Raw genomic sequence first — 10,832 nt, 5'->3', positions numbered from 1 at the left:
GACATGTATGCGGGAAAATGTCGCTATTTAAATATGGATTCTCATTATCTGCACAAAAAAAAAAGAATTATCACTATTTTGTACTTTAAAATATTTTTTTCTCCAGTTTGGTCAGGGCTAGTGGTTAAAGGGTCAGGGCTAGTAGAAATTCACCAGAGTAGCCCGACTGGTCTAGTATTCCAAAAGCTTAATGTCAAACCCTGCACAGTGTGCAGGACATACGTATGGCTGGGTCAGAATTACTATGTGTATACACATAATACTTAGTAATGAATGAAAGTAATTGTGCTGTTTTAATTTTTCACTTCACTTATCAACTTTACATAAAGTTTTTAATGTATTGCTTTTAACTCTGGAATATTAACATTACCTGGAATATCCTATAGGTAAATGGTATGGGATTCTTAACTTGGTGAACACAATAGGAGTGATAACCAATGGATTCCTGATTGGGTTTACATCCTACTGGGCCTCTGACTTTGACACAGCCACCAAACTCTGGATTGTGTTAGGTTTTGAGGTAATTTCTTGCCATACCAACAAATTGAATTTGAGGTCAATGTGATTATTCTGTGTTCAGGTTAAATAAGTTTTGCCTGTAAGCATGCAGCAATCTTGCAAACACACTGTGTTCTGTAAACCAACTATTATTCGTGTCATCTCTTGTTCACAATTCATCAGTTTTCAAGCATTCCAAGATGATTAATTTTCGCGATGAAAGAAATATTCTATACCAATACATAGCAAAATAAATGGTTTGCGGCGATTAATGTCTGGGAGTTTAAGTAAGTAGCAAAGGGAATATTTCTCGCCGGGGAATAATACACTGTAGTTGGTTTACAGTATTAGATGTTTTGATTGTGGACAGATACATTATGTCAACTAGATAACAAAAAATAATATATGCATACTTGTAGATATATACTATGTATTACTTATAAGGGTCAAAATTTTGTTAATCAGTATTTATAGCAAAGGAATTAGCATGTAATTTACAAGAACTTAATTTCTGAACTCAATAGGATGAATAAATTAAAAAAAATTTTACTATTATATTTAATTATGGTCTTCCGTCTCCGGGAGACCCTTCTATTATTCTATTGTTTCTTTTTCACTTTTATTATTAAGGTCTTCCGTCTTCAGCGGAAGACCTTATTGTTTTTCTTAGGTTTCTTTTCCACTATTTTTATTATTATTGGTTTTTTTTCTTACCGATTTTGTACGCGCAATTTCTCGAGAACGGCTCAATCGATTTTCATGAAACTTTCAGGTCTGATAGAACATCAAAAAATCTAGATATGTATTTTTTTATTTTGATGACGTCACTTCCGGTTCGGAGTTTTCTGCGATTTAGTGATTTTTAGAGGGTCACTTTGTCCGGCAGTTTTCTCAAAAAGCACTTAACACAGAAGCTTGAAATTTTCAGTGATGCTTAAAGCAACTTTTGGAGAAGTGCACTAAGTATATCACAACTACCGGAAGTACGAAGCGCCGACGCTCGCTATGGCCCGAAAATAGTCCTATTAAGAATTTCAAAATTTTAAGCACCTTTTCAACGATAACTTTTAACCTAGAAATATTTTGTTAAAGCATATAGAACAAAAATGGTGTAGAATTTCACGATCTTTCAAATGATACCTCGAAAAAAGGGCTGGACCCTTAAATCAGGGGCCGAGAGGGGCCGAATGTTTTTCCTTTATATCTCAAAAAGTATTTAGAATTTGTAATACGTCAAAGAAGCAAAAATGTTCAAAATGTCAAGCTTAATCTATTGGAGTCATCAAAATACGTCCGTCGTCGTCACTTCCGGCCTAACCGGAAGTAGTCGGAAAACGCGTTTTTTTGCTGTTCTTGACAAGTTTTTGGGTTACATATATCTCTGGGAGCATAAAAAGTAATTTTTCCGTCCGTCGTCGTCACTTCCGGTCAAACCGGAAGTAGCAAAAAATGGCTTATTTTGAAGGTTTTGATGCAAAATTGAAATTATAAAGTCAGCGGAGACTACTTAGCTCATTGCTTTCTTTTGTTCCGTCACTTCCGGCACTTCCGGTCAAAACCGGACGGAAGACCTACTCGTTGCTTTGCAACGAGCTTTGCTCTAGTTATTATTATTATTATTCCTTTTTTTCTTACAATTTTTGTGCAGAAGATATCTCGGAGATGCATGGACGGATTTCTTTGAAATTTTCAGAGATGATGTATCATGATCTAAACCTGATCCATTTTTTTTAATTTTTGAAAAATCACTTTCGGTCGGAAGTTATCGCCCTTTAATTGAATTTTTAGTGACCATTTTGTCGACTCAAAAACTCAAAAACGATAAAGGCTAGAGTGCTGTAATTTTCAGCGAATATAGACGACATGTTGTAGTTGTGCACATATATTTTCAAATCTTCCGGAAGTGCCTAGTATGGAAGCTCGGTAGGGGTCAAAATTTAGGACATGAATCATGACTGAATTTTTGAGACATTTTGCATCATATCTTTTAAAGTATAATTATTTTTTTAAAACATACTGAACAATATTTGTGCAAAATGACAAGGTCTTTGATATGATATCAGCAAAAAAGTGCTGAGTCATCAAATTAAGGGCTGAGAGGGGCCAAAAGTCTTCAATCGATAACTCTTTAGCATTCAGTATTTTGTTATACATTACTGAAGCAAAAATGTTTATCCTAACAATCTACAACTATATATTATAATTTTTATGTCGTATGGTACATAATTAGGGGCCACAAGGGGCCAGAATGCTCAATCTTTGACGCTTTATATCTCAAAAGTGAGAAATATTTTGATAAGTAATATTGAACAAAAGATGTTCAAAATCATGTTCTTGACAATATGCAACCTTTCATTTTTCGCTAAACGACCCCATTAAGGAGTTGAAGGGTTGGCCCCCAAATATTTCTTTTGCAAATAACTCGAAAACTAAAAAGAATTTCTGAATAGTTGTTGAACAAAAATTGTTCAAAATCCTGAAAGCTTTAAGATGAGATCTATAAAAAGGGGCTGGGCACTCAAATTAAGGGCCGAGAGGGGCCAAAAGTCTTTAATCGATAACTGTTTAGCGTCAATATTTTGTTATAAATTACTGAAGCAAAAATGTTTATCTCAACAATCTACAACTACATATTATAATTTGAATGTCCTATGGTTCAAAATAAGGGGCCACTAGGGGCCAGAATGCTCAATCTTTGACGCTTTATATCTCAAAAGTCGGAAATATTTTGATAAGTAATATTGAACAAAAGATGTTCAATGTAATGTTCTAAACAATATGCAAGCTTTTATTTTTCGCTAAACATCCCCATTAAGGAGTTGAAGGGTTGGCCCCTAAATATTTCTTTTGCAAATAACTCGAAAACGAAACAGAATCTCTGTATAGTTGTTGAACAAAAAGTGTTCAAAATCCTAAGACCTTTAAGATGAGAACAAGAAAAAGGGGCTTGGCACTCAAATAAGGGGCTGAAAAGGGCCAAAAGTCTTTAATCGATAACTATTTATCAGTTAATATTTTGTTAGACATTACAGAAGCAAAAATGTTAATCTCAACAATCTACAACTGTATATTAAAATCTTAATGTCGTATGTTATATAATTAGGGGCCACAAGGGGCCAAAATGCTAAATCTTTGACGTTTTATATCTCAAAAGTGGGAAATATTTTGATAAGTGATATTGAACAAAAGATGTTCAAAATAATGTTCTGAACAAAATGCAACCTTTCATTTTTCGCTTAACGTCACCTTTAAGGAGTTGAAGGGTTGGCCCCTAAATATTTCTTTTGCAAATAACTCGAAAACGAAAAAGAATATCTGAATAGTTGTTGAACAAAAAGTGTTCAAAATCCTGAGATCTTTAAGATGATATGAAGAAAAAAGGGCTGATCCCTAATATAAGGGGCTGTGAGGGGCCAAAAGTCGAATTTTTAAGTCTTAATTTTCAATGTCTGTTTACAGATTATGGAGGCAAAATCGTTCTTCTTCTTAATCTTTATCATTATTTTAGAATGAAAATCTCAATCAAAGTCTTATCTCATCTTATCAAGAATCGGACGGAAGACCCACTCGTTGCTCGCAACGAGATCGTATCTAGTTGGTTTAATTTTCATTAACTCATTATGCTTAATTTACAGCATATTGTGTTTGCCCTGAAGTTTCTTATAGCATACCTGATACCTGATGTTCCAAGGGAAGTTCAGCTCTCTATACGAAGGGTATGTTGAAAACAAAATAGTGTGCACAGAGTATGAAACTGACTACAAATATTGTCTAGAAGCTTCTAAATTCCAATTCTGATAAAACAATTAATTATATTACAGGAGAAATATCAAGTTGCCAAAATCTTGGAAAATGCGATGTACACTGAGTCCATTAACTACAACGAATTGGTTCCGAAGCACAAGAAGAAAAGGTAATTGGATTTAATTATGTCAGTGTGTGTGGTGTGTGTGCTTTTTTTTTTTACTAACGAGTGAAATTTCATTTGATCCAGATTCTTCTGATGACTGATATATAACAGGTATTAGCTGGGTGTTAGAGAATTGAATTGTCCCAACTTTGTTTGAGTACCATATTATTATATTAAGATCAGCTGATGATGGATATAAACATGCAGGTGTACTTCAGAGAGTGGTTCTTTGGCAGTTATTTTCCATATGTAGAGTTGAGTTTTATTCAAATTTGCATGAAGAGAATTAGTTTTAGTAATATTTTTTCTATAAGGGCACACCTATGCTGTATAGTGCATGTTGAAACACATCAAGGAATGCAACTATGGAAAAGTAAATTTCTATATAAAGCATGGGAGAATGTCCCTGAAATTTTCTATATAAAATCTTTAGGCTTCCTTTCTTTTGCTGAATCCTATAGTTATTGAAGCTTGTTGCACACTCATGTTTTTTTCTTTGGCTAATGCTTCACTCCTCACTTCTTAACAGAAAGCACCGATCATCAAATTATGATACATTCGTTCAGTTGGATGAAAATGTGGGAAAGCCAAAGGGAGATAAGGCAGATTTAAAAGAAGCAGCAATACCAGAAGAAAATGTGTTCAAGGAGACTAGTTCAGCCCCTCATGAGATGGCTGAATTCAGTCGCCCGGCATCGTATGTATAAAGCACATAATCCATCACCTAGTGTTATATTTTCCCCCTAGATTTATCTCTGTTTGATAAAATAATCAACTTTTAATCTGATTTTTTGTAACTCCTTTAAATTAACTTTAAAATCTTTTTGTCTATTTTTGTGTTGTGCTGTATTAATTTGAGAGATTTTTAGACATGCTTAATGATCTCGTGAAATAAAAAATGGTGGTCATGTCTTACGCCCTTTTGTTACAGATCTTATAGAATAATAATTGATGCCCCCGATCTGGCCACGGGTAAATTGATTAGACAGAAATCCAATTAAATTCACAATAGTTTGAATCTTAACATTCTGAAAAACAAAAAGGAGTATTTTATACTGATACACAAAGTAATCCTCAGCATTCGTTGTTCTAATTCACACCCCTTGCACAGACACTAAAATTTAGAAATATTAAACTGTCTCATTAACTATATTATTTCTTTTAATTTTCCTTGCTGACTGATTTTTTGAGTGGTGTGTATCTACTCTATGCATGTCTTCTCTATCAGGGCCCAGGATAAATCTGATCAATGGTATATTGTTAAGAGAGATATATCTACCCCTACCATTGCCAGGTAGGCATTATAAGACTGCATGAATTAATTATTGTTGCTTGTTCTACTCTGTTGGATGTTATTTTACTTTCAAGCTTGTTACTTGCATTTATATTTACCAAAATACAGTTATAGCCAGGCCACGAAATATTATCTATCAATATTCAAATTTGTATTAATCCATTGCTTGAAGATCATCAAGCTTACCTGTCAAATACACCACCATGTTGCATTGTATTAATTACCAAAGACATGGAAATCTTATGATATGACCTTGCTTAATGGGGACATTCCACTATCTGTACACTTGGCAACCAAATGCAGAAAATTGCATGTACATAAGTATAGACAGTGGTATGTTCTAGTTAACCCCCTAGTAGTCTGATTTGTTATAATAAAAAATAAACATAAATGGGAAAAGCATATTAATTCTTAGCTTAACTGATCCAAAGCTTACATGTAATATACGAAATCATTTCATAGTGTAGATTCAAGTTTATTCAAATCATGATCCAAAGGAGTAGGATTGGGCCACTGTAGGAGATGAAATGTTTACATTGGAAGATTGGAAAATCTTTAAAAATCTTCCTGAGGAACAGGTTGGACATGATTAGTCATATAAATATCGAAGCATTCTCAGATAGTGTATATTCAAGTTTGTTCAAAATGCGACCCCAAGGAGTAGGGCAGGACCCCAAAAGGAGGTTTAACTTTGAATGTCAGCAGGGTCATAGTGATTCAGATGAGCATTGTGACCCATGGGCCTCTTGCTCATACATTAGGCTTTTTGTACCCCCCGCAAATGAAGTTTGGGGGGGTATATAGGAATCACCTTGTCCGTCTGTCCGTCTAGCTGTCTGTCCATCTGTCTGTCTGTGCAATCGTGTCCAGTCCATATCTTTCTTACCGAGGAACATTAGAATCTACTACTCCACACAAAGATTGCCCATGACCTAAGGGTGTGTCATGATCTTGACCCAAGGTCATTTGAGGAATTTCAAGGTCACTGGAAGAAAAAAATTCATAATTCGTGTCTGGTCCATATCTTTCTTATGGAGAAACCTGGTAGGTTCTAATTTCACACAAAGATTGCCCATGACCGAAGGGTGTGTCATGACTTTGATCCAAGGTCATTTGAGGAAGTTCAAGGTCACTGGAAGAAAAAATTCATAATTCGTGTCCGGTCCATATCTTTCTTATGGATAAACCTGGTAGGTTCTAATTTCACACAAAGATTGCCCATGACCTAAGGGTGTGTTGTGACTTTGACCCAAGGTCATTTGGGGAAGTTCAAGGTCACTGGAAGAAAAAATTCATAATTCGTGTCCGGTCCATATCTTTCTTATGGATAAACCTGGTAGGTTCTCATTTCACACAAAGATTCCTCCTGACCTAAGGATGTGTTGTGACTTTGACCCAAGGTCATTTGGGGAAGTTCAAGGTCACTGGAAGAAAAATTTTATAAATTTGTTTCCGGTCCGTATCTTTCTTTATTATGGAAAAACTTGAATCTACTACTTCACACAAACATTGTTTATGACCTGAGGTTGTGTCATGACTTTTAACCAAGGTCATTTATGCAAGTTCAAGATCACTGACAGAAAAAGTTCATAATTCGTGTCTGGTCCGTATATTTAGTCTAATTTTTTTATTAGGCTGCGCCTTCGTTTCATTTATAAAAAATATAATGAGCAATTACATTTGCACTGAAAATATTTTAGCATTAATTCTCTCTTCTCTTAGATCCATAAAATATTCATGATTTAGCACTTCTGAAAAACCCAGCGGGGGGTATTTTGTCCCGTTTGGACAGTTCTAGTTTTTCATTGGATTGGCTTGAACTTAGAACGAAAACCATTAAAACCATTCAACAATAATCTGTAAACAGATATTTATTTTTTCTAAATCGGCAAAAAATCACAGGTTGGGGAAATAAGTACTGACCATTATGTAATTTAAAGATTTAACACAAATTCTATGAACTAGACAAGACAATTTATGTATCAAATATAGACTTTTATATGACTCAAGGTGGGGTTTTACATTAAAATTACATGCATGTATGTACTAAAGAGTAACATTTTGAAGTTTTATTTGTAACACTTGTATGTTCAGGCCTGTTACAAAGTCTTTCATTTAATTATCATTATGTATACATGTTTATGAGAAAGAGGTGAACTTTGCAATTGAAATTTCAAATGATTGTTTATATTAGGATATTTTGTGCATTTAAATATAATCAAGCATATGCATGCTGAATAGAGGGCAGTCACCAGAAGAATGTTAACAATCTGCTTTTAAACATAAAGCTGCTTGTATTTTGAATGCATGATTCAAATTGATTTGAAGACCACTTCACCAACCTAAACTTTGTGTTTTATATTAATTAACTTGTTTGGCCTATCTGTTACATCATGTGGCTTTCATAAAACTTGTGCAGTGCTGCATAAATTTGAAAAAATAATGTCAAAATGATCGAGCTCATGCTTTATACATCAACTACAATGACCTTAGTGGTATTGCATGACCTTGACACAAGGTCACTAGTATGTCACCAGTATGGTCTTTTGCTTTGTTTGATTATCATTAAAGAAAAACTGAATGCGCCTTAATTCTGAATTTGTACTGTTTGATTATACTGTTAACCAGTTCTTAAATACAGGGGTAATGATTTTGAATCTGTTCAACAAAAAGAAGCCATCTTTTAAAAATTGTTTGGTTTCCCTCTCCTGACAGACTGACTAAAAATGGCCCGACTCAAAACTTTTCTTTTAGATTCCAGGGCATGAAATATTTTTTTTCTTTTTTTCCCTCTTTTCTCGTCAACAAATATGTTGAAATTTTCAGGATAGGATCGATCGATCGAGTTTCCCACCTATCTACCCACCTAATAATTTTTTTCCAAGTTGGGAGAGGGCAATCAAATATTTTTTTAAAGATGGCCCCATGAATTTTTTATATACATTATACTGTGGAGTCAATATTTTTTTTTATTTACAGTGCTGGAACAGGAAGGGGTGTGAGTATATCAGGAGTGGATCCAAAACTAAACAATGGTATGTCATTAAGGATGATGTTCATCCTTTTGTTCACACTTTTAAAAAAAATTCATGATCATATCAAATTGAACTTTTTACGTGCATTAATTTTCATGGCATTTGTTTTCCTGTTTTAGTAGTCTTGAGTTTGTACAAGTATGGATCATGCACTGAAATGTACAAATGACATTCCTTTCATGTCAAGAAAATTTAAGGATATCTACTAAGAGCTTTCAATCACAATAAGCCCGAGACAATATTATATCTTATCTGACTCACCTGCAACGATCAGAGCTAAATACATTGTATGCAAAAGATAATATTTTTTGAAGACTATTCACTGAGTAAACAATGTATTCTATGTTACAGGAACCATAACAGCAGACTCCAGTGTCTAGGGTGAGATTTTTTCAAACTTCTGTAAAAGAAAAATAAAAATTGTGTACAATGCATATACATGCATGCATGTTCACATTTGAAATATAAATTTGATTTTTAAAGACTTGAGGATTTACAAAATGATTAAATCCTGAGAAATATGGATATGTTTGTAGTCCTAATAAGGAATTCTGGTACGGTACTAATTATAGTGATGAGAGTAAAAGTCATTTTACATATTGTTTGTTTAATTATAAAAGTAAGTTTTCTTTTCCCGCAGTAGCTAAACATGTGATAAAGTGGTCTGCGCTCGCTGACAGTCTCAAGAGAGATGGCAGACAGAAAAGGAAGAACCACAGTGGAATAAAATTTCCAGGCACTTGTAATGAGTGTGTGACCAAGAGATTTCCTTAAAAATTGTAGGTATATATTAAGGGTTTTAGATCATTATAGAGTGAAAAAGGTGTACACTTTCACATATCTAACACTGTAAATGAAAGTATTTCATGACCCTTGTTACTATTTTATTGGATTTCTTAGATTATATTTTTAATCTAAGTGTTCTTTTGTTTTAATTAATATGGCAGGAACATGTAACGTACAGAAAATAATACCAAAGACATTATTATGTAATTGCGTTATAAAGTGCTGGTTAGGACTTTTTAAACAAACTGTGGTAATTAGAACACAATTAAATGCATACACGTAATTACATGTGCATAAATGTAATTACATGTATTGCTTTTTAGAGTGATATAAACTTTTAAGTGCATAATAGTATGTCTTTACATGAATAAGTAGAAATTTTAAGCATAAAATAACAATATTTTCAATATAGTGTATATATTTCAATAAATGATGCAGAAAGTATTGAAGTGCTATATATAGATAGTATTTTTTCTTTAATAAGAAACCATCTTAATTGTTACCAAGTTTCTTTGACATATTTAAAAATGATATATTTTTTAAATCTAAATTGATGTGTCTTAAATATATTGAAAAGCATCCTTTATTATCAGAAGACATATTTATAAACTTTAAAATTTTCAATACTGTGTTTTTGTCAATACAGTGCCTGATCTTTATACTCAAGTTTATTGTAATCTAGGTACAATATACTGTTTGAACCCTCCAAAAGTTGTATTTTCATCAAGTTGTATATTTCTTTTTTATATAATAAATATATTGTGTATTCCTTCCAATGGGTATTCTTGACCACAATTTTTTGTGGCTGTGATTGATATTAGATTTTAATTGATTATTTTTTTTTTCTCTTTTATCATTTTTTGGTCACATGTTACAATGCAAAACTTGCTGTATGTATTATTGTTGACTTCCTTCATTTATGTGAATGTTATGTTAAATAATTCTCATAGATTTTGTTAACATACTCTTAAATTAATATAAATTCAAACTTCACAGGCAACAGAGGATGGAGGATTTTTAAATACATCCATTAACGAGGCTGGGGTGTGGCAGCCATTTTCAGACCATTTTGATCTCCTGTAAAAGAAGAGCTCCATATAAAGATATATAAAAATGATCAAATTTTAAAACTAAAATATATGATTTTTTTCTTTGCCAAATGATAGATGACAGCTTAAGATACCGTATCTAAAAAAATTAGTTGAATCTGGTGGTTAATTTATGATTAATTTGTTGACCCCCCAGCCTCCTTAAGGCTTTCCTTGGCCTTGACCTTTGACCTCATTACCTATTTTGTCATGATTTACTC

At 33.2% G+C, this 10,832-nt stretch overlaps 1 protein-coding gene across 1 annotated transcript in view; it reads left to right on the top strand.

Annotated features, from left to right (window-relative positions):
• The window catches only part of LOC134229952 (anoctamin-4-like), a 25,543-nt gene extending 15,497 nt beyond the window's left edge, over positions 1–10,046 (top strand). The window contains exons 18-25 of the mRNA XM_062711732.1: positions 387–520; positions 4,134–4,214; positions 4,320–4,411; positions 4,938–5,105; positions 5,637–5,702; positions 8,682–8,737; positions 9,089–9,118; positions 9,378–10,046. Of these exons, the coding sequence (XP_062567716.1) occupies positions 387–520; positions 4,134–4,214; positions 4,320–4,411; positions 4,938–5,105; positions 5,637–5,702; positions 8,682–8,737; positions 9,089–9,117 (626 nt within the window). The 3' untranslated portion in view covers position 9,118; positions 9,378–10,046. The remainder of the gene's footprint in view (positions 1–386; positions 521–4,133; positions 4,215–4,319; positions 4,412–4,937; positions 5,106–5,636; positions 5,703–8,681; positions 8,738–9,088; positions 9,119–9,377) is intronic.
• Positions 10,047–10,832: the final 786 nt, after the last annotated feature.

This window comes from Saccostrea cucullata, unplaced genomic scaffold (assembly GCF_032062105.1).
Source record: "Saccostrea cucullata isolate Sc308-1 unplaced genomic scaffold, CSIRO_AGI_Scuc_v1 ctg423, whole genome shotgun sequence".
NCBI classification, from domain to species: domain Eukaryota; kingdom Metazoa; phylum Mollusca; class Bivalvia; order Ostreida; family Ostreidae; genus Saccostrea; species Saccostrea cuccullata.
The sequence above is the reverse complement of the archived record's forward strand: the minus strand, read 5'-3'. Positions and strand labels throughout refer to the sequence as shown.